Raw genomic sequence first — 25407 nt, forward strand, 5'->3', positions numbered from 1 at the left:
ATGTATTCTCCTTATTCTGCCTCTATTTAAATCCTAACACTTATTATTCACTTATTAACTGTGGACCCTGAATACATTACTTTAGCACTCTGCACCTCAGTTTCCTCATCTGTAAAATGGGGTTTGTAATGCCACCTACCTGATGGGGTATCACTGTGAGTTATAAATGAACAATCATACAAAGCGTGTGAAACAGTACCCGGCATGCAGTAAGCAGTTACTAAGTACTGGCTATAACTACAATTCCTTCTTCTTGAGGGCTGCAGGATGTGTTTTCCAGTTGAAATGGTAGCAAAGTGCTTAGATTCCAGCACAGCCTCCCAAATCTCTTTATCATGGTAGAATTGAAGAATGAGGCAAGGAGAAATGAGGGAAAAAATGAAAAAAAGAAAGAAAAGGACTGAGGAGGGAACAAGAGAAAGGAAAAAGTTATCAGGACCCCACTCATCAGGGACAGTAGGTGGCCTACTCAAAGGGGAAGTATAAATTAGGATAATTTCATCTGTAGTAACAGATTAAATAACTTCTGTGGGCTGACGGGATACTAATCACCAGGTGGAAGCTATCCCGGGGGGTTGGTGGGGAAAGCATTCAAAATTCCAAGCAAGTGACTTACAGATGAACTGCTGGGTCATTTTTAAGTTGAGAACTTCCTGTATTTTACATTCCTAGACAAATGACAAGTGATAGCTGCAGTAATTCTGCATCTTGTTATCCATGTAGAGTAGCTAATTAAAAGGAAACAATTTGTGTAAGGACCCTGTCCTTACAGAGTTCTCATTTTGTTCAGAATAGCACTTACTTCCTAACGCTAAGAAAAAAAACCATGCTCCTATAAATAAAACACAAGCTCATTCACCAAAAATGGACCTGCATGGCCAACTGGGAGGAAAACATGGTGTTTAATAGAAGATACACTTAACCTGCTACCAAGGTGGAGAAATTCTCTTTCCCAGGACTCACTTTCACTTGAATACCTTCTCTGTGGAAAGATGAGTTCCGACCTTTTCCATGTACCTTTAAAAATCACACTCACTGTTTCTCCTTTTCAATTATGACTTCAAAAACTTTAAAGCATCCCCCACCTCGAAAAAAGAGAATTGTTTAACTCACAACTCCACCATAACCAAACAACTACCTTTATTATTCCCTTCCAACCTTGATCCCCTTAATCCTCACTACTGCTTTGCTTAATGCTTATGGTAAATCTTCCCTGCAGAGGCTAAACACACATATCGAGTATTTTTAAGACACTTGATGTGTAAACATAACATGTAAAACCTTAAGAAAAGGAAAGAAGGACATTACTATCCAAGTGATTTCTGCAAATTGTGCAGGAAAAGAAGAGTGATTTAAAGCAATGCATCCAAGAGAGAACTTAAGATGCTCCTGAGCTGGAGGCAAGTTCAAAACACTCACTGAGAATGTATCTGCTGTGAGAGTCCCACTGAAGGCTTCGGCTTGAGGGTCAAGGTCATCTGGGCCACAGGACTGACTCTTGGTAGAGTGTCTGCCTTCTTAGATGAAGTGTGCTTTGCTGCTTGCTCAGGAGGGACCCAGGAGGAAGCAGCCACAGGACTCTGCCCTCCAAACACTGGTGACGAGGTGTCCTGGGCAGCTGTTGTCTCACAGGCTTTGCCCTTGGTCCCTGGTTTACACACACAGAGTTGAGGCCGGAGACACATCCCTCCATTCTGACATGGAGGAACACAGCTTGCTGCAGAAAGAAATAGAAGACACACTTTGAAGAAAAGCATTGTAGACTTTACTAATTCTTCCAAAGGCTTACCAGTAGCATCGGGCTATCCCTCAATAAAACAAAATGATGATGATGTTGATGATGATGACGATAATAGATAATATTTATTAACGGCTTCCTATGTGCCAGGCATTATTCTAATAGATATCGACAAATTTAACTCCCCAGCAACTGTTTTAAGTAGATATTTTATTTTGCTCATTTTACTGACGAAGAAAGAGGCACTGGGGTTATATAATTTGCCAAAGGTCACACAATCATTAGTAAATAGAAGAGTTGGGATTTGAATTCAAGTGAACTGGCTCCAAAGTCATCATTCTTAACCGCTTTACTATAGCTGCCACTCAGAAATGCATCCGAAATACAGGGAAATAAAAGAAAGTATTCTGCCCTTTTTTTTTAAGTTGTGTTCTGTGGCTTAAGTTTAAATTTTAGGTATCCAAACAACATTTGGCAAAACACAAAAGCCCAATTCCAAACCCAAACCCCCAAAAGTGTTACAGCCTTCATCTTGCATAAGCTATCAGAGCTTGGAGTGACTGTTTCAGAAATCTAGTCCCACCTACCTTTTTTTTTTTTTTTTTTGAGAGAAAAACCAAGGGCAGAAAGCTTGAGAGTCAACCTTTATGTGTGTGTATATATATATATATATATATATATATACACACACACACACACATATATACGTATATATATATGCATAGATTGTTTTCTTTTTTTAAGCAAGTACATCCCTAATCTTATAACAAAAGGCAACCAAAAAGAAACAACCTCTTTATCTCCTATTAACTAGGATGCATGTACTTTGAATCACCAGACTTGCGGTCAAGCAGTTGTAAAGTTAGCAGAGCTATGGGTCACGGGTAGGGTGAGTGGATTTTATCATAGGCAAGGTCCCCTGGGAGTTTAGATGTTACTGACTTAAATTTTATGAACATCATAGGCCTATGGACATGATTCCTTTCTTTATTTGTCCAAATTAATTTATTTAAATGAACCATTTGCTATCAGCCCACCTTTGACTTAAACTCTTTGTCCTGAGGCAGATCCTAGTACTAAATCTCCCATAAAATTCAGCACAAGGTTCAGTCAGTCTACAAACAATCACGAAATAGATGAGGAATATGAACCAGAGGAGGCTCAGTTATGGAGGAACCAAATGACCAAGACTTAAAAGCCCTGAAACCTACTGATTTTCTATAAACAAGAGAAGATACTTTTCCTATCTCCCTACAATTCCTATTAATTACAGCAAATAATGATAACAAATGGCTGTCAAGTGTCAGAATACTAGGCTGACAAATTTTCTAAAAATTGGAAGGATTCTTGGGAGAAAAAAAATAAAAGGAAAGAAAAATGCAGCCAGCTCCTGAGGTGACCTTGGGGTAAGTTACTTAAGCTTGGCCTCTGCACCTGTACAAGTCCAAGGGCAGGGGGGAGAGCAGTAGCTGCTTGTTCTAAAATGGTCCCTGAGGGCTCTTTCCATATTAGGCTTCTAAAATTCAAAGTCAAAAACTATGCAATTCTAAAGTTCACGATTCTAATTTATCAGCGTTTTCCTGGCCGAGTGATGAACATTAGGTCCCTACTCGGCCACGGTTATTTATGGAATGTCACAGGAATGGAAATGGGCTCCACCCAGAGAGAACAGAAGTGGCCACAAGCGAGGACTGGATGGGGCTTTCAAAGCTGAGACTCTGCCAGAGATCACCACCCCCCCCCCCAGGCACTTTCATGTATACATTCTCTTCATGCTTTCAATTAGAAACATGTTTCAGTTTAACATCTGAGAATGATTTCCACTTCTCCTCCCTCCCAAGGTGTACTGCAAATGTCTACAAATCTACCAGGAAGGCTGCACCGAGCGGCTCACAAAAGCTGGTACCTAGACGGAAGCCAAGCACGGAAATCTTCCCCAAACCACCGAGAATATTCAACAAGGGCCTATCTTGAGGAGGACGTGGATGGGTTAGAAGGATAACAGGGTAGCGATTTTCTTTTAACTTTTCAAATTTTGCACGTCGTAGGGTGAGGGGAGTGGGGAAAGAATAATTAAGGAAAAAAATAAATTTAAACTCACACAGAAAAGAACATAACAGTACGACTACATACAATAACACCCTTTCACACTAAGTCTGAAAAGACAATAAGGAGAATGATTAGACAATTTCCTCTTCCCCCTTCCCCATTGGGCTCCAACAGCAGCCTCCTGGAGCACGCAGACAGGAGGGGCTGGCTTAAACTGGGGGCAGGGACAGATTCCCTAATTGCCAAGACAAGCCCCTCCCCTGACACGAAAAGCAAAACTCACGTTCTGCAACCACATTTTGTCAGGCCCTTTTTCGTGTGATATTTGGACCTTGTGCAATAGCGGTTCCCACGTGTCAACTTCTCAAACTGTGGTGCTTGGACCAGCAGCAGTATCACCTGGAAGCACTTTAGAAATGCACGTTCTCAGGCTGCCCCTGGCCTGCTAAATCCCAAACTGGAGCCCAGCAATCTGACCGCCCTCCAGGTGAGTCTGATTCTCACTCAAGTTTGAGAACCACTGACACAGGATTTGGAAATTGGCAGCCTTCCACCAAAGTTTTTTGAGAACTTGCATTTTTATCACTGCAAGTTTGGTATTTTCACACTACAGTGGCTTTTATGTTACTGAATTCTTGCCGTGACAGATGTGTTTGTCTTATGTTGCCCTTCTGTTTTTAATGCAAAAAATTAAGTTTTTTCCATGTGACCAAATTCTCAAGATAATTATGGGTCCCTTCCAAAAGTTTATACATTTGTCACCATCTACTTCATGGCCAATGTAAAAATTTGTAGGCATTTATGAGAAAACTGTTATTCTTTTTTTTTAATTGAAGTATAGTTGACTTACAGTATTACATTGGTTTCGGGTGTCAGCTAGATATTTAGTATATTTACAGATTACTCCATGAAAAGTTATTATAAGATAAGGGCTATAATTCCCTGTGCTATACAATATATCCTTGTTGCTTATCTATTTCATACATACTAGTTTATATCTGTTAAGCCCATACCCCTAATTTGTCCCTCCCCCCTTCCTTCTCCCCTTTGGTAACCACTAGTTTGTTTTCTGTGACTCTGTTTCTGGAGAAAACTGTTATTCTAACCGAGGTTCTGAACCATGTGGAATATTTTAACACTTACAGAAGTTCTTTAAAATGTTTTCCACCAGTTCATTCTGCATTTGCCTGGCCAGCTGTGGTTGAACACAATGAGTAGACACTACATCAAGATCTTATCAGTGGGACTTCCCTGGTGGCACAGTGGTTAAGAATCCACCTGCCAATGCAGGGGACGTGGGTTCAAGCCCTGGTCCGGAAAGATCCCACATGCCGCGGAGCAACAAAGCCCATGTACCACAACTACTGAGCCTGTGCTCTAGAGCCCACGAGCCACAACTACTGAGCCTGCACCTTAAAGCCCACGAACCACAACTACTGAGCCCATGTGCCACAACTACTGAAGCCCACGCGCCTAGAGCCCGTGCTCCACAACAAAAGAAGCCACCGCAATGAGAAGCCCACACACTGCAAGGAAGAGTAGCCCCCGCTCGCCGCAACTAGAGAAAGCCTGTGCACAGCAAAGAAGACCCAACGAAGCCAAAAAAAAACAAATTAATTAATTACTTAAAACAAAATTTTTTTTTTTAATTAGAAAAAAGATCTTAGCGGTGGTCTGGGCAGTGGTTCTCAGGCTTTGCAGCACATTAGAATCACCTGGGGAGCTTTTAAAAACTCTCAAAACCCAGGCCTAACTCCAGGCTGATTGAATCGGAATATCTGGGGGAAGGGGCTCATACATCAGTTTTAGTTTTGTTTTTCAGTTTTTTAACTCTCTAGGTGATTGCAATATGCAGCCAAACTTGAGAGCCAGTAGGTAAGGGAACAAAATCCTACAAGACTTGCTGGCAGACTAATCTTCCCTAAGTGCAGCTTTTAATTTTTTTCTCTCTGTTTAAAAATTTGCAACACATTTTAGCTGCCCTTGAGATACATTCAAGACCCTCTACATCTGGATCCCAACCGCCCCTTTCCACCCTCAGTGCCCCCTGGTCCATCCCTGCAAAAGTTCACCCCTTCTTGCCTCTGCACACCCGGTGCCCTGTCCTGAAACACAGGCCGGCCCCTCAAGCTCTTGCTCATCTGAAAGCTCCTCCTTCTCTGTGAAGTCCTTCCCAAACGCCCACCCCGACCTCCTGCGCCATTTTCATCATTCACTTCACATTTCACATGTACTGTCACATACATTAATCATCTTTTAACAAAGTTCTTTTATTTCCCAACTAGAATATAAGCCGTGAGGTCAGTTATAATTGGCTAACACAAAACTCTGTACCCAAGGACAGGAGCCTGAACCTCATCTTGGTTGACTGATGTCAAAGTACTGCCATTTCTTTCCAGGAATGTTGGGATTGGGCTTCCCTGGTGGCACAGTGGTTGGGAGTCCGCCTGCCGATGCAGGGGATGCGGGTTCGTGCCCCGGTCTGGGAGGGTCTCACGTGCCGTGGAGCGGCTGGGCCCCGTGGGCCATGGCCGCTGGGCCTGCGCGTCCAGAGCCTGTGCTCCGCAATGGGAGAGGCCGCAACGGTGGGAAGCCCGTGTACCGCAAAAAAAAAAAAAAAAAGAATGTTGGGATTTAAGGACATCTATAAAGGGAAGATAATAAGTGGGCTCTTCATCATCGGATGAATGGATAAAGAAGATGTGGCCCATATATACAATGGAATATTACTCAGCCATAAAGAGAAACGAAATTGAGCTATTTGTAATGAGGTGGATAGACCTAGAGTCTGTCATACAGAGTGAAGTAAGTCAGAAAGAAAAAGACAAATACTGTATGCTAACACATATATATGGAATTTAAGAAGAAAAAAAAATGTCATGAAGAACCTCGGGGTAAGACAGGAATAAAGACACAGACCTACTAGAGAACGGACTTGAGGATATGGGGAGGGGGAAGGGTGAGCTGTGACAGGGCGAGAGAGAGTCATGGACATATATACACTAACAAACGTAAGGTAGATAGCTGGGGGGAAGCAGCAGCATAGCACAGCGAGATCAGCTCGGTGCTTTGTGACCCCAGGCGGGATAGGGAGGGTGGGAGGGAGGGAGAAGCAAGAGGGAAGAGATACGGGAACATATGTATAACTGATTCACTTTGTTATAAAGCAGAAACTAACACGCCATTGTAAAGCAATTATACCCCAATAAAGATGTTAAAAAAATAATAATAAGTGGGCTCCTAATCCATTACATAATAACAACTACGTCTCTGGATTTGGTTTGCCAGTTGTTCAAACAGTCTCCAATCTTTCAAAGATGTTTTTAGATCAAAATTAATATTTAAATTAATTTGTACTCTGCTCATGTACATGGTCTGCAGTGGCATTTAGCAGTATGCTGTTAAACAGTTTCAGAAGCCCAGATCCAACCTGTTCTAAAAGAACTTTGAAGGGTAGGGGCACTCAGAAACAAACTGGTTGTGGATCCACAGAAGAGAACATCACAATGGGCTGATAGGAGCAGTTACAAGGTACTAAACCTCCAGTACAAAAGCGCATTAAGGGAATTAGCCTAAGATATTCAGGTGCAGTAGGAAAAGAAGCTTCTGAGAGATACTCAGTTTGTGAAAAGGAACCAGAAGTTGGGGGGAGCCCACCATTCATTAAGTTGATAATCCTGTAAGATGACTTCTCCTCGAGATAAGCACAGTGAATTAACCCTCTACCCCGTCCCCCATTCCAAACACAGAACAATCATTTTTAAGATTGTTTTCATGTTAAAGAAACGGATTTCCATGATGGAAACAGGTGGCCATGATGGAATAACTGTTACCAAACAAGGCTTTTTTTCCATAAACAACTAGGAAACTGGATGAAAGCTATAAGACAACTGTTGTTAGATACCAGACAACTGGCAAGACAGGACTGTGAATCCTAAGAGAAGAGGGGAGCCCTAGGATCACCCCAACCACCTGCAGGAAGCACTCGGCAAATCACTGCACAGAGAGGGAGCCCACGTACAGCGTGATGGAGGCTGAGTGGCCGGACTCTGCAGGGCAGAGTCCTAGAGAGGAGAGACCTGCACACACAGATAGCCCAGAGATCTGCAGAGGGCCCCGCACACACAGATAGCCCAGAGATCTGCACAGGCATAGGGTGCAACAAACTACCCAGGACCTGTAAGCTGCAACTTCCCAGTCCTGACCCGCCAGAGTCAGGACATCCAGTACAGACCCCAGAATTAAACTCCCTTTAAGAGTAAAACCTCAATATCAAAATCAGGCAAGAACTGTACACAGAAGAAAACTCTGATACAAATCACAGTTAAGAATATAGATGCACAATTCCTAAATAAAATATTATTAAATCAAATACAATGGTATTTCCAAAACAGAAAAGCAAGCCAAATTAATTCCAGAAATATAAGGATGGTTTTAAATGTCAGCAAATCTATCCATGGAATTCCGCATGTTAAAAAATTGAAGGAGGGCTTCCCTGGTGGCGTAGTGGTTGAGAGTCCGTCTGCCGATGCGGGGGACGCGGGTTTGTGCCCCGGTCCGGGAGGATTCCACATGCTGCGGAGCGGCTGGGCCCGTGAGCCGTGGCCGCCGAGCCTGCGCGTCCGGAGCCTGTGCTCCGCAACGGGAGAGGCCACAACAGTGAGAGGCCCACGTCCCGCAAAAAAAAAAAAAAATTAAATGAGAACTTGTCTCGATGAATACACAAAATTTTCCCATAAAATTCATCACTTATTCATAGTAACAAACAAAAACTGTTAGCCAACTAGGAATACAAAGGGATTTCCTTGTTCTGGTAAACAGTAACTACAGCAAATCCCACACACAAAGAGTGTACCAAAACCTACAGCAAATACTATGAGGAAACTGTAGAGGCGTTCCTATCAAAGCTGGAAACAAGTTTAAACGCCCACAATAACCTCTACCGTTGATGTTATATTGTAAGTCCCAGCCAAGCTGGCAAAACAAGAAAAAGAAAAGGTCTAAGGAGTAGGAAGGGAGAAACAAATGTATCATTATTTTAGTTTACCTATGTGTCTATGTAGATAATCCAAAAGATTCTACAAACTACCATAACTGATAAGAATGTGGTACCAGTTCAGAAACAGAAAACAGATGAATGAAATTTAACAAAAAGCTTAGAAATAGACTCAAATACAAATGGAGACTTGCAACATGATGGAGAAGGTATAACAAATCTACAGAAGAACAATGGGCTAAAAAACTGGGGTTGGAAAAGAAAGAGCCAACCATCTAAAAGAATCAAAACTAGATCCCTACCCTACCCCACTTAAGAATACACAGGGCTTCCCTGGTGGTGCAGTGGTTGAGAGTCCACCTGCCGGTGCAGGGGACGCGGGTTCGTGCCCCGGAGCAGCTGGGCCCGCGGGCCATGGCCGCTGAGCCTGCGCGTCCTGAGCCTGTGCTCCGCAACGGGAGGGGCCGCAACAGTGAGAGGCCCGTGTACCGCAAATAAGTAGATTAATTTTAAAAAAGAATATACATACCAGATCTTTAAAATTTTTAAGAGGAAATGTGACAGAATATCTTCATGGTTTGGGGGAAGAAAGAATTTCTCAAATGTGAAACAGTAAGTAAAAATCCAAAAGAACTGATGAACTTGACCAAAACAAAATTTAAAAGATACCATACAAAACACTGAAACACAAATGATAAAAAGACGACAACCTGCAATATATTTAACAAAGGATTAGTAACCAGATGTATCAAGTATTCCTAAAAATCAACAGGAAAAAAATGGACAAAGGACATGAATCGGCTATTCGCAGATGATGAAATGTGAAATAATGTGAGAAGATATTCAACCTCTCCAATTATCAGAGAACTGCAAATCAAAACAACATTGAGATGCAATTCTACACCCAAGACACTGGCAATAAGTCTGTTACCATCAAGTGTTAGCAAAGATATAGGGAAATGGGAACTCTTATATACTGCTCATGAGGGTAATTTGATACTCACCTCTGTGAAAAGCAATATGGCAATATTTAGTAAGGTTATAATGTGAAAACCCTAATACCCAGCAATATCACTTCTAGGCTGTCATGCGCTCAAGCAGACATATACAGGAATGTTCATTGCCCACCAATTATAGTAGGAAAATAGTGGCACTGATAGGTGAATTGATAAACTGTGGTATTTCATATAATGTAATAGTATACAGCAGTTAAAATCATGATCTAGATCTATATACTAAGCAACATGGATGAATCTTTTGAAAATAACATTGACTGAAGAAAGTAAATTATAGGATGCTACTTTATAATACTGTTCTTTATATAATAACTGTCCATGTAATTTTTCAATACATAAAGCAATACTCATTGTTCTTATGGATACATAGGAAATCAACAAAAGCATAAAAATATGTACTGGAGTCACACTAAATTCATGACAGTGACACCTCAGGGAAGGAAGCAGAACAATTCTAGAGAAGGAAATGGGTCACTTTATTGGAATTTTTTTTCTTTAAAAAAAAAAAGATGGGTAGAAAGTATGACAACAACAGGTTAGACCTGTATTCACTGTGGGTAGTAGATACATAGGTGCTGACTATGGTAGCCTTTTTACTTTTCTGTATACCTTTCAATTTAAAAAAGTTTTTTTAAATAAGCCAACAAAAGGCAATTGAGAATTGAAGACAGTTAAACCTGACCCTTAATGCCCCAAACAATACTCTCAGATTTCTTCCACATTTGAATCCTATGCCAATTTAACAAGCTGATCCTAACGTTCTTTAAAAGTTCAGTGACTGTATTTTTAGGAAGTATCCCATGCCCTGAAGCTTAGTCTCTATTGCTCTTATTTCCAAAAAAGTAACTCTTGATTATATTTAAAACTCGTCCCAGCCCACACAGGGCAAACAGAGTGACTCTCTGCCCCTTGCCTTTCTCTCCAAACAAGTTGCAGCATGTCGACCGCATGTGTCCCAGGGAGAAATGTGAGTCTAACTGTGTCTTCTGTGATCAGAGACAGCAGGTGAGAAATTGCTTTGCTGTGTGTGTCTTCACAGTAATTCCCAGCTGCCCTTTGAAGTCATTCAACAACACTAAGTGATATCAGATCACAAGAAACATAGCATGAGGTCACAGTTTCATCTACCTCTCACTCTGTATGCTCCTTGTACCAAACCCAAATAAAATGCTGCACTTTCATTGCAAATGTCTCTGGGTCCGCTTCCTCCAAAATCCCTAAGGAGCAAAAAAATTGTAGTATAACACCCCAATGCCTTTTCTATCCAGCCTTGTGAAATAATGAAGAATTCCACGAAAACGAATGTTCTAGACAGGTGAACCACGCACCAACACATTTAATAACTCGCAGGTTTTGATCGTTATGAACATCTCTACGAAAAACCTCAGATGTGCGTGTGCTTTCACTGTTCTCTCCCCTCCAAGCCAGGCTCTCTCCCTACCCTTTCTACGCCGTTTCCTTTTCTGATCTACTCTCAAGTGACAGTTTAACCAAGCAGAGAGTCAGATGGTTGAGCACAGCACAAATTACATGGGATACAAGTCACAAAAGTTGTGTGCAGAATCTCATGGCTTTATGAGGAGTTTACTGCCTTTATGTCAAGGACTGCACCCTCAGCTGCCTGATTCCCCAGGAGCTGTGTTCTGCAAGGTGGAAGTTCTGGAAGCCTGAGCTCAGCAGGGGTAGCTTGTTACCATGTGATTTAATTTAAAATAGATGGTCAGCTGAGGCCAAACACACTCCTCCCAACGCCATGGGTAACTGAAATCACTCACGGAGTATAATATAATTAAGTCATAAGTCATGTAATGAAAAACTACCAGCAGTTTTTCTGGGTTCTGTTTCTGGTCTTATTACTGCTGTTTTATTAAGTTTGTTTTTTTTTTTAAGTCAGTGAAAAAGGAAACAAAGTTACAGATCTACAGTTTAGACTATGTAAATATTTAATTTAAAATAGCAAAAGAAAAACCAGAAATTTTTCAGAAAATGCTATTATATAGAAAGAACTGATCAAAGTTGTCTTTAACAAATTAAGACCAAAATCGAAAAAAATGAAAAAAGGCCAGAAACAGACAATTAAGACAAAAGAAAATACAATTAGTAAATAAACCTGTGGTATAATGTCTAAATTAAGTCATCAAAGGAAATGCAAACTAAAACAAGGAGGTACACTATTATGGCTGTTTTTTAAAAGGCATGTAAGAGTATTAATACAACATGTCACAAAGGTGGTAGTAAAATGATACAAGCCTTTTAGAAAGCAGTTTAACAATATGTTTCAGGCTGTTTCAGTAGCCTCATTTCTAGAAATTCACCCTAAGAAAATAGTTTAAAAAAGGAAATAACTATACACATACATATGTCCAGCTGTCCACAGCAGTGTTATTTATACCAATGAAAATGCAAAAGCAGCATATAGATTGAGTAAAATATGTCATTACAGCCTTTCAAAATTAGAATTATAAAGTGATACTATAAATTTTTAAATGTCAATACTATTAATGTGAATAAAAACACAAGGTTATATTGCTATCAGTCAGCCATTCATTAAGTACCTTCTCTAATAATAGTATCATTTTATTTTGTGCACTAATGCTAGCACGTATGTATAATAAACACAAGTTTCTGACAAATCTTGGGTTTTACAGACTAAACTATTATGCACATATAAAGTATGATTATAAATGATACCTTTATAGCTCATTGGAAAGAAGACCATATATTTCTAAATAATAAATCTTTAATCTCTGTTTTAGTACCAGCATAATATTTCTCCATTCATTATTCAAACATTGAGTCCCTCCCTCTTATATACTAGCACTGTGCCAAGCACTGTAGATAAAAAGATGGAGAAGACAAATTTCCTGCTCTCATGAAGATCACAGTCCAGTAGGGAAGACAGACAAGTATATATAAAAAAAAAACATCACCATACAGTATGTGTTAGAATAATAAAGGTATAGAAGAAATGAGGAAGGAAGGGCCCTAAGTGGGCAATCAACAAATATTTTGAATTATTATATTCAAGGGACCAAAAAGGATACAAAGAATTCTCAGTATGGTTTGTTTCCTTGAGGCAATATAAAATTCTCCCTGCCCAAGCTCACCTACTGATGGCAGTGGGCAGTGGAGTGAGATGAAGCTGGACTCTGGAGTCACACAGACCTGAGTTTGAACCCTCCCCCCAGCCCCAGCTGTGTGGCCTAGGGCCAGTTCCAAGTCTGACCTGTGCCTCAGTCCCTCACTCAAAAAAATCCCGAGTGACAATTCTGCACTCCATTTTGCACCAGGCACTGTCACATGCCCTGTGACTAGAACTGTAGAGGAGAAAACACTATCTCTGCCCCGTGGAGCCCAGCCAGCAGACCAACAGCAACAGTGATTATAATTATTACAAGCATTCTGGAAGGGGAAGACGGTGTGTGGCGGGGAGGCCATCCCTAGGGGACTCGGGGTATTAGAACTTGAGATCATGAACTTACTATGAGATCTGAAAGCTGAGAAAAATAAATAACTCCTATGCCCAGTCCCAGAGTGCAGGGCCAAATGTTAGTGGTGAAACTCGCCACAAAGCTGTCAAGAAGCAAAATGCAAATTGACTCTACTGATTCCAGAATGACTTTTCGTAAGAGACCAAGTTCAGGGGAACAGGGAAGGAATTACCATATATTCTTAAATGTATGTGTCCAGAACGCTGATCTAGTACGATTTAATGTAACCAGCAGAGACATTACCCTGTAAATCAGGAACAAAACCCTGATGCCCATCATCACCACTGGAACTTAACACCGTTCTGGTCAACTCAATACTGTATGCGAGAGGCGTGCACCAAGCCAGCTCCGGCACTGCCAAGGCGAGTGTCCACGGGTAGGGACTATCTACAAAGCAATCGGCCGTATTTAAGATTAAGCCCTAAGAACACTCATGCCGTTTGTATTTTATCATTCCTAATCTAGGAAATTTTATATTCAAATCTGTTCACTGCAGTATTACAGTCAATATGGTGGTTAAAAAAAAAAAGAAATATCTTACCCATAAAACAAAGAATAGATAAAAATCATGAAATCTGATTACATCATCAAAAATGATGTTTTAAAAACATTTTTAATGACATGGGATAATGCTTATGTAATGCCAAGATAAAAAAAAAACACACACACAAAAAAACCCTCGAGTCAGAGTCCCTGGTCCCCTCCTGGCTGCTAAGGTGGGCCTTGTCCCTTCTCGACCAAGAGCAGCGCTGGGTCAGTCCCTCCTCCCTCACCACCTTCTTCCCTAGGCTGAGCCGTCACCCCAGCAGCCTCCTTCCGACCTCACCATCAACCTTCTCAGTCTCCCTCCGGCTCCACTTTCCCTTCCTGATCTCTCAATGTTGACATTTCCCAGGGCTTGCTTGGTCCTTGGACCCTTCTGATGACCTCATTTAGTCACGCGGCTTTGATTTCCACGCAAACTGTGCTCCAGTTCGGATCTCAAACCCTGTCCTCCTATTGTGAGCTCCAGGTCTCCACATCCAATCACCTCCTCAACAGCTCCGAGCGGCCGTCTAACAGGAGCTCAAATCTAGCACACCTTGATTCCCCTCCTCCCACCAACCCCCAGCTCCTCCTCAGCATTCAGCTCCTTAAAAGGCTCCACTGTTTGCAAAGTTGCTCACCAAGTGTATTAGTTAGCTAGTGCTCCCGTATCAAAGCACCGCAAACTTCACGGCTTAGATAACAGAAAGTCACCGTCTCACAGTCTGGAGGCTGGAAGTCTGAAATCAAGGTGTGGGAGGGGACGGTTTCTTCTGAAGGCTGTCCTATTGCTCTTTCCAAACTTCTAGTGGCCTCGGGAATTCCTTGGCTTGTAGAAGCTCTCTTCACATGTCTTCCCTCTATGCATGTCTCACCACCTGTCCTCAAACCCTTCTCCAGGCCACCCTGTCCCCTGCAATCTATTCTCACCAGGGCAGCCAGAGGGATTCTGTTAGAACCAAAGTCAGATCACATTGCTCTTCTGCACTAAACCCTCCAAAGGCTTCCAACTCACTCAGTGAAATGCAAAGCCCTTATTTTTACAGCCTGCAAGTCTCCACCACCTCTCCCATGTCACTTCCTAGCATGTCTTGAGCACCATACTCTTGTCTCACTGGCTTCCTTGCTAGTCCCTGGGCAGAACACGCCTGCTTCCACTGCAGGGCCCTTGCACTGGCTATTCCTCCGCCTGTAACATTCTTCCCTAGATATTCACGGGCTCCCTTTCTCACATCACTCAGCCTCCCTTGTGACTGTCCACTCCGAAACAGCAATCTCTGGGCCTTGATCAGTCTGCCTCATTTTTCTTTAAAGCACTTATCCTTAACCCAACATTATATTATTTATCTATTCATCGTCTGTTTCTCCCACTAAAATATCAGCTCCTCAGGCAGAAAGACGATTTTGATAGCTGCTTTTTCCCTTGGGTTCAGAATAACGTCTGGCTCAAAGAAGATAACTGCTGAATGAATGAACACATGAAGGAAGGCTGGAAGAAAAATCTACTAATGCTAGCATGAATTATATACCCATGAGTGGTGAAATTACACAAGTTATTAAGTTGTTGCTTATACCATATTATACTTTCCATATTTTCCACAATGGCCTATTTTTACTTTCATAGCATGGCAAAAATCAACAATACTTTACTGAAAAGAGATGTTCATTCACTTAATGGCAAGTTTAAACATATTTAAATTTTTAAGGGGTGTAAGTCCTACCATCTAAATAATATGGGAGACAGAGTACCATACACTAGACTTTATGATAACTGTACTATATTGGAACACTGAATAGTTTTACTTTGAAACTTATTCTTAACATACTGTGATTGGGTAATATGTCTTGCACTATTATTTACATGTTTAATCTGTTAGAAAAGCTGACTTCTTTTATTTTTGTCAACCAAAAATGTTTTTGAAAATCAGAGCAATAAAAGATAAACATTATTAGGCCAAAATGACTGCCAACTTGAGAATCAAGTATCTGAAACTTGGATTACAATAAAGGGAAAAAAAGACTAAGACAGAAAACATAACTTTACTCTGATTAGGGAGCGTCACCTAGTGGTAAAGAGCCTACTGAAGCCAGGCAGCCCAAACCAAGCCCGGCTCAGACACTGACTAGCTGTGTGCCCTTGGGTATTTTTTTTTCCATCTCAGTTTTCCCATCTGTAAAATGGGAGTGATAAAAAGAAGAGGGTTTCTGTATGGATTAAGTGAATGCATATATGCAAAGCACTAGGATAGGGCCTGCTTCACAGTAGGATTTGACAGGTGTCAGCTATTATTATTATTCCACACATCAAATTCGTCCCATACGTGCCCCAAAATAGCCTTTAAGGAAGCTTTTGAGAAGCAGGTCACATCTATATCTGGGATAGAATTTTACTTCTACCACTGGAATTTTAAACTTATCCAAGACAGCTTTTCACACTGAATCAAACATAATAAGCTAACTTTTTTCCTTTCTTTCCCACATTTAATCATCCAGAATAAAGCTGTGGGTGGCAAAAAAGTGACAGAGAGCATCATTAGTCCAAAATAAAATATTATATGGTTGTTCTCATGCTCAAGACTCGTATTTCGAAACAAATTCTCTTAACTGAAAAAAGAATAATAGCTACATGAATGAGACAGAGCCTTTAAAAATTACCCTTCATTTTGACAGCATTCCTTTAGGTAAATTAAGAGTATTATGTGACCAAGGATGGGAATACCCTGGAAGAGATATAATCCAGGCCGTGCAAAGCCTTTCCTTGCTAAAATAAAAACACTTGCAAATGTCACTGCTGCCTGAGATCAATGTAGAACACAAACATTCGACGGACTGTGGACACAGCCCCAGCTACAGGGATCACAATAATTGGGCTCTAAAACCCAAGATGGGAGCAACAATTGAAGCCTCACTGTGAAATATAAGGCCATGCCTCTAAACGGAAGGAAGAAGCACAGCAGATGATGCCATTTGCAAACACGTAGCCCTCTGACTACTAGCTCTATTATTGTGAAATGTGATATAACCATTTTCAGAACTGAAGCTGAAATAGAACTAAGAACTTCAAGGGCCCATCAGCAAGCAGTTGAAAGGAATAAGCAAAGCTCTGTTTTCAAAACTTTAATATAAAAAATTAAAATTGTTTAAATAGCTTTTCTTATTTCTGACATCCTTCAGAATAGAGAAATTATTTTAGTAAACATTGTGAATGTAAAATGCTCCTTTTATCCATATACTGGGCCTATCTTTCATATGCATTTAAATTGTTTTTTTTACTGAGTCAATCTCTCAGGTCCCTTCTATAATATCTGATCATTTCAGAAGTGAAAAAAAAAAAAGTGTAATCAGCAAATAAACAGAAATTTAAAAATTATTAGGAGGAAAATTAACAAGAATGATCTTTCTGTTAAAGTTGTCAATTTTAAAATAAACCAACTATTTCCATTTAAAACATGATGCCAAAAGTGTTAAGTAATGGATGATGTCGACACAGGGTGTTACTATTCCCAACTTCTTAATGTTTTTGTGTTTTCCAAGAAAATAAAGCATATAAATTTTAAAAGATTTAATTCAAGTAATTGCTTTCATTGTTCAAAATATGCCATGAATAACCTACTTATTTTAGTAGTTATTTTATTTGTTTGTTTTCTTACAAAGTAGAACTGCTAAATTTCCTGCTAATCAGTTCGGGGAAAACATAAGTAAGAGAAAGAAAGTACAGAAACTTTACACAATTCTTGAAGTAGAGATTTTAGTAAACTGTGAAAAATACAATAATCACAAATGTCTCACAACTGCCTGTTTAACAGACTGATATGCAGTCACTGTTCTCAAGCCACAATCCCCCAAAGATCATGTATTCCAGGTACCCATTTTTTTCCTTAGATTTATTCCCATTATTTGGTCATCACCAGCTCACACCATGATTAGGGGCAGGCTTCTGTGGAGTGAGAATGATGAAGAAAGACAACTGTGGTTCTTTGTGGTAGCTAGTCTCTAAAGATGGTCCCAAATCCACCCCCATGCTGCTCCTCCCATCAAAAGGTGGACCTTATGTCCCTCCCCCTTGAATCTGAGCTGGGTCTAGGACTATTCTACCAAAGAAATGCAGAAGTGCCCTGCTGAGAACCTCCAAGCCCAGGCCTGAAAAGCCAGGAAGCAATACTTCCTCCCTCTTGGAACCCAGCTGCCATGTTAAGGGGAAGCCCAATCAACCATAGGAAGGGGCCCATATGGAAGAGAACTGAGGCCCTCAACCAACAGCCCCTGCTGAGCTCCCAATCAACAACAGCCAGTGTCATCTTGCCAGCCATGTGAGTGTTCTAGCTGATGCCACGTGGTACAGAGACAGGCCATCCCTGCTGAGCCCTGCCAAATTGCAAAATCATGAGTAAATAAATGACGGTGTTTGTTTTAAGCCACTAAGTGTTAGGATAATTTGTCTCACAGGAATAGATATAAATAGAAACAATGTTCCTGAAGAAGAGTCATCATCTCTCATTCCAGGGCTTCTGCTAATTCTAATTCTACCATGCTAAATTATCCTGCATTACGCACTTACAGACTGTGGTTGTGTAATCAAGTCTTCAAAATAAAAATGAGCATAGAACCTCCTGAATCATATGAAGCAGGGAGAAGACCCAGCACAGGCCTCTGTATCTATGCATTTTCAAGCACTGAATATGATCAAAGACAAAGACAGCTTTCCAACAATTTCCTGGCCAAGTTACCAAGTACAGAAAAATACTCATCTTTGATAACAGTAGCCACAACTGAGTACTATTATTACAAATTTTGTTACACATACTTTACCACAACTTTTAAGATAATGTAATACACACCAAAAAAAAAAAACCCACACACTGTACACTTTAAATGGGTGAATTACATGGTATGTGAATTATATCTCAATAAAGAAGCGCCTTCCATAAGGTGCTACACACTGCATACAGCCCAGGTTATCTTTGAACAGCTCTATCTTAAAAAGACTTTTCCTGATATTGTGTAAAAATTTGCCTGCCCACAGCTTTCATTCACCAACTCCCCTTTCCGTAGTATTTGAAGAAAGCCCTACCGTCCTGCCCATGGCTTCTTCTCTCCTGACTCAAAGATACCCATTCCAGCAGCTCCTTCTCAGGTCAGCACTGTGCCACCTCCATCACCTGGCTGCACAGCTCTGAGTATATTCCAGCAGCTCCCGGTATTGGAGAAGACCATGAGCTTTGGAGTCAGAATGCCTAGGTTTAAATCTGAGTTCCATCACTTACTAGCCACATGAAGCTTCAATTTCAACATGTGTAAAATGGGAGTAGGGGAAGGAAGGCTCACCTTTGGGAAGCAGCGAGGCAGGGAGTGAAATCAGGGCCTGAGATGACGACCACCTGTAGTCAAAATGACTCTTGCAAATCTACTTAGTAGGGGCAATACACTATCTCTCAAATGTCTTTCTGCATTTAACAAGGCACCATTTCTTTGTTTAAACACCATCTCTCCCCCTCTGCCAAGCACATGTAGTAATTCAAGCTCATTAAGTGCATGAATGATGCAACTTCACTAGAACAGAACCCACCTCAATGTTAATAAGCAAGGAGCAACAGGGTCTGGAACCCAGGAAGCCCACCAAAACGACCAGCTTCTATCATTCTATCTATTGCGATTCCAGGGAGGGGAGGACAAAATCTAACGTGATGTTTCCAAAGCGGTCAGCCCAGCCAACATGGGACAGAGCAGACCTACAAGTGGGACAGTGATGGGAACGGTTTTTTGAAATGTCATGCCAGCACCTCGTTTTCTGTTTCTGATTATCTTCCACTTCCTTCAGTTGGCAGGTTAGAGAGATCTGGAACATCTACCCCCAAGAGTACTGTGCAGAAGAGACTCGGTCCTGCCCTTCCAGGACATTCCCGCCCGGTGCCCATCAGTTCACACTCACCTACGAGTACTCATCCTGACTCTCAGCCCCTGACCCAGCCTCACGGGCAGAAAAGGGAAGAGTGGTTCTACCTGACGCCACCCCAGCAAACATTAAACACACATTTTCCTTTCACCATCCCACAGACGCCCGCCCCATCAACTGCACAAATGTAATTACCTTCTTAACTAAACTTCTGCACTTGTTCACAAGTAGTTAATGGAGTCATACAGGTATACTGTTGAAAACTGAAATTAAATATATTCCACCACAGAGCTGAACCACTACAGAGGTTAAAAAGCACAAGGGCTATTTTTTAATGTCACAATAATTATAGTCATCTGCCTGATCAAAACGTCAGATGGTAGGGGGAATCCAGGCAGATTTCCCGCCAGTGACTGGTGATACCTCCCACCCAGGCAGCAGGGTCCATGATCCTGTGTCTGCTTGGCCACTGGAAGGACATCGCTCTCTGACTTGCCACCATGCCCAGCTCTACGCAAGAGTGTGGGACTGCAAGAAGGGGAGTCCTTAAGAATACCGTTTAATACCGGACACTTCTGTCCTATGACGCCTCAGAAGGGAAAAAATATTGCCTTTCTGATAACCAGTGTTTGGAGATGGCCAGCCACACTCTCGCCTGACCAAGCCCTGGGCAACGAGAAGCCACTGGCAGATCCCTGTCACCTCCGGCAGGGTCCGGGGGATGAGTGACAAGGGGAACACACTTGCAATGCTCCTTTCAGCAGAACCATACGGTAAAGGGCTGTCAGCCTAGCAGGTGAGCCCAGAAAAACCTACTGAGGACACAAAGGACTGAGCCATCATCTGAATGCACAGAGTTCTTCATGCCACTTACCATTTACTCTTCAAGCAAGACATTTTCTCTCATCATCCTTCTTAACGCTGAAGGAAGGGCGACCCAATGAGAAAAATCTCTTTAGCAGGTGAACTGAGCCCCAGGTGCATCAAAGTTATTTAATCTTAAGGCAGTGGTTCTAAGTGTGGTCCCTCGACAAGCGGCATCACCTGGGATCTTACCAGACAGGCAAGTTCTCATGTCCTACCTCAGACACGCAAGCCAGCAATCTGTGCTTTAACAAGCACTCCAGGTGATTCCAATGCATGAAAAATTTTGTGAGCTACAGTCAAATTTGAGAGTCACTGTCTCAAGGTGCTGGAATCTATGCAAAGAGCATTTCTGGGGTAACCAGCATTCATTAGCTGTTAAGTATCAATAGTTTGGGACTTGGGGCAAAAGGCAGAGTCAGGCAATCCAATAATATGAGTGGAGTCAGGGTCATTCAGGACAATAAACACCATGGGCAGCTCAGGGATTGACAAGTCCAAGTGTCCAAGTGACAGGAAGGATGGGTGATCTGTCCTGAACTGTGGCTTGAGAGGTGAGAACCCTGTCAGCTTCAGGGAGGTCCTGTACCACTGGAGAGCCATGACTCGTCTTCATCATTTTATAAAAAACACAGTTCTCTCTTCAAATGCAATTTTACGCTAAAACTTAATATATGAAACAGACAAAGCAGGGATGAGTGACTGAGCACCCTCCCCACCCTGTTTCTCCTCTTACCTCTCCCCCTTTGCAGCCCCTGATATACTTCAGTGGAATCCTGAGGGTTTCTGAGAGCACAGGTCGAAAAGCATGGGATCCTTATCAAACAAGCTGATTCTGGAGCCTCACCAGACAGAGTGAATAAGAAGAGCTGGGGATGGGGCCTAGAGACCTTCAGTTTCTCCAGGCAATCCTGATATCAGCCAGCTCACAGCCTTTGAGCAGTGCTTGTCTCAGAGCAGGGCCTGGACTTTTACATCAGAATCATCTGGGGGGGCCTGTTAACGCTGCATATTTTCCTGGGCCCTTCCCAAGCCCTGCTAAGGCTGGTTCTCAGGAGTAGAGCCCAGGAAGCTGCAATGGAAGGCGGTTCTTAACGTGCATCAGGTATAAGCGGCATTGTGGTGTACTGACTGTTCACCTTCACCACCCCCTCGCCTCAATCTCATGTTCTCAGTCTCTCACTCTCTCACCTGAAAATATAAAGAGAACTTATCCCTCCTGATCTTCTTGAGGCAGGGAGTCCTCTTGGCCGGTCCCGGAGCCTTGACTCCCAGAGCCTGGATGTCGAGTCACGCTCTGAGATGCTGGAGGAGCAGGAATGAGGCATGTCTTGGGGCCTGGACTCCTTTTCAGTCTCATCCCTTACGTGCCAGAACAGGATCGCTGACAACCAGGCACCAACACTCAGGCCAGTGGGTCTCAACGTGGTTTGCATGATTAGAATCACGTGAGGAACGTTAAAAAACAAGGCACCTAGGCGCCACCCAACCCCACAGATCCTGCCTTAATTGCCTTGGGTGGGAGCAGGGGGATTTTTTAAAGGCCTCTCGGATTATAATGCACAACCAGGGAAGAAAATCACAGCCTAGGGCAGACCTGTGCAAACGCGAATATGCATAGATCTTGTTACAATGAATATCTGGTTCAGAGGGTAGAGGTGGGGCCTGAGGCCCTGCATTTCCAACAGCCTCCCAGGTGCTGCTGCCGTGCCAGTCCGCGGATCACATTCTGAGCAGTAAGGATCTTGTGGTTCTCAAACTTCTGAATCACCTGGAGGGCTTGTTAAAATACAGATGACTGGGTCCACCCCAACAGTTTTTAATTCAATATGCCTGCGGTAGGACCCTAAAATGTGCATTTCTAACGAGTTCTCAGGGGATGCTTGGTTGACGATCCAGTGACCACACTTTGAGAACCAGGAAGGCCGTGGTTTTCAAATATGAGTGTACATTAGAACAGTTTGGGGAGTTTTCAGAAACACAGATGACCAGGCTTAATGCAGATGATTCCTAGGCCTGGGGAGGAGCCCAAGAATTACAGCTCTGCAAGCTTCTCAAGGGACTCCCGTCATCCTCTAGGCCAGGGACCATATTCAGGTCTAGAATTTGCATCCCACAAATGCAATAACGTATCAGGTACTGATAGCAAGCTTTACGGGAAACAGAGTCTGAACATCATAAACGTACTTTATAATGCGTCACCACCGCACCCGTAAGACACTCCCATAAACCAGGACCTAAGGAAGACGGAAGAAGGCCACGTGGAACTAAACAAGTTCCAGATCACTGCTGGTTTCCTGGGAGACTTTTCTTGAGGTTCCAAACCTAACCCATGGGCTTAAAGAGGAAGACAACGCCAAGAAGCTTTTCTCGGAACAATATCTATATGCCTGGGGGAAAGTAATGTAGCAGGGTAATCGCTCAGGTGTTAGACTCAGAAGACTCAGGGTAGCACTCGGACTAAGCTCTAAAATGGGGGAAATGATACCTCACTTGAAGGCTGTTGAGGACAGGAAATAATGTACATAATGTACTTAGCAGAGGGCTGTCACTCAGTAAAAGCACAGATACATGACAGTTCTGACAGTTGAGCCATAAAGTCTCAAAGCTGGAAGGAACCTTGATGTTTAGCTTTCAGCCAATAAAGGAAACTCAAAGACCATTAGCACAGCATCACTTAGATGTGCAGTATCTCAGGCCCACCCCAGACCTTCTGGATCAGACTCTGCATTTTAATATGACCTCCAGGAGATTCCTATGCACCACTGCCCTACAGTAGTAACCCTACCAGCTACGGAGTACAGCAGTGGTTCTCAGCCCTGCTGAGTTGGAATCATCTGGGGGCTTAAAAAAAAAATATTCATGGATATTCATGGAAAGCCCTACCCCCAGAAAGTCTGATTCAACTGGTTTGGGAGGTAGCCTGAGAACTGAGATTTTTTTAATCTTCTTAAGGCAGCAAAGGTTGACAGCCACTAGTACAGAATAAGTGTACAGGCTCTGGGGTCAGGGCATTGCAATAATCACTCAGGTTGGCCTTTCCCACAGTCCAGCTCTAAGCCCTGTAGCCAGATGGTCCCTGAATGACCCCCTACACACACACATGCACACATACACATACTCCTAGTAGAAGACCCCTTCTGTCTGGGCCACTGGTGTGAACGCAGCCCAGAGGTCCTGGCCTGGGATGAGTGCACCACTTGAAGCGGCAGGAACGCGCAGCATCAAGCCTTGGGCTCTGCCTCCGATAAGCTGTGTGACCCTGGCCCAGCCACAACGCTCTAGGCCTCGGCTTCCTCATCCATTACACAAGGGGTTAGGCCAGGTGGTCCTGGGTCCCTCCAGCATCACCCTTCTTGGGTTACCTGGGGTCACAGTGCCAGGAAGAGGCACTCACAAAAGACTAGGTCGTGTTTTCACCTCACGGTCTTCAATAGAACAAAAAAGGCAGCCCTCTTCCCACTGCGCACTCAGTGCAGTTCTGTGATGGACATTCCTGCAGTCTCTCAGTGATTAGCCTGCAAACTGAAATTGAACAATAGGCTTTCTCTGAATGTCTTCTAAGTATAGACACATTCTCTGCGTGAGCTGAGGATTTCCTGAAGGGTTTTTCTTAGGAAACTAACAGACCTAAATAATAGATGGTGTTTGGTTTGTACTTGCATACATGAGTGTGACTGTGTGTGTGTGTGTGTGTGTGTGTGTGTGTGTAAAAACAATGTGGCGATTGTGTTGGGTTTTTTCCCTGAGAACTCTAAGACGTCAGGAACCATTCGTCAGCCTGTCTCCGCCAATTCTCCTCTCACTGCGCCTCTTGAGTTCATTCCTTTCTTTGCTTTTAAGTGAGCCCCTTTTTGGTTCTGGCTCCCCCTGCAACACATCCAAGGCTGGCCTGCGCGCTGGGTGCAACCGGGGCTCCCTGCCGCCCGCCCGAGTGCCCTGCGCGCTCCCTTGGGGGCAGGGAGACTCCCCTCACTGAGTTTTCCCACCTCACAGCCCACCCCTCAGGCCCAGCCTCTCGCTCTCCCTGCAGGACCTGCAGGCTTCTCCACGTCAACACGCCCAACCCTGGACCCCCTCCTGCCTCCCCTCCCTCTCCACAAAAACCTGAGGTGACCACCTCTCTCCCCTCTTCCTCCTGCCCCAACATTAAACCTGATTCCACCTCCTGGATCAATGTCTCTGGCCCTCTTTTCCATTCCCCACTGCACCACTGTCGTTTACACCTTCCTTTCTTTCCTGGGGCACCACCTCTGAAGTGGCCTGTTTTCCTCAACAAATCACCCTGCACTCCCCACAGCAGGATCTGCTCCGCTCTCTGGCTTGTCTAAGCCTATCAAATGCAGAGATAGCAACAGCTGTTGTTTATCAAGCCTCTGCTCTGTGCCAGGCAGGGCGCTGGCTTCTTCATTTACCTGTCCTGCAACCCTTACAATGCGCACAGATCTCCATTTTCAGACCAGGAAGCTGAGGCTCCGTGACAACACCTGGATTCCAATCCACTGAAATCATGATGCTGCTGGACAAATAACTGAGGCGGGGAATCCAGCCTCTGGGAGCTCTTGGCTCAGCCTACCACGTGGTCCTTATCACCTTCCCTTCCTCCACAAGCATCCTGTAAGCTGAGCAAATCCCCACCTTAGGGACACAACTCATGCTTCCCACCCCCAGGCTTGGTTCCTGTTGATCTCTCTGCCCAGAATGCCCTTCTCCCAGTCTCAGCCTGCAAAAGCATCCTACCCAACTACCTCAATTTCCTCTGCACGTTGCTCTGCAACTTCTCTAATGCAGCCAGGTTTGATACAGACCTCTCTCCTTCGGACCCCACGGAATTT

At 43.1% G+C, this 25407-nt stretch overlaps 1 protein-coding gene across 2 annotated transcripts in view; it reads right to left on the reverse strand.

Moving 5' to 3' along the window:
- LTBP1 (latent transforming growth factor beta binding protein 1) overlaps positions 1–25407 on the reverse strand; it is a 428310-nt gene that overhangs the window by 371473 nt on the left and 31430 nt on the right. For both annotated transcript variants that reach the window (XM_065891713.1, XM_065891712.1), the window contains exon 3: positions 1420–1717. In XM_065891713.1, the coding sequence (XP_065747785.1) occupies positions 1420–1717 (298 nt within the window). The remainder of the gene's footprint in view (positions 1–1419; positions 1718–25407) is intronic.

Source organism: Phocoena phocoena, chromosome 14 (assembly GCF_963924675.1).
Source record: "Phocoena phocoena chromosome 14, mPhoPho1.1, whole genome shotgun sequence".
NCBI classification, from domain to species: domain Eukaryota; kingdom Metazoa; phylum Chordata; class Mammalia; order Artiodactyla; family Phocoenidae; genus Phocoena; species Phocoena phocoena.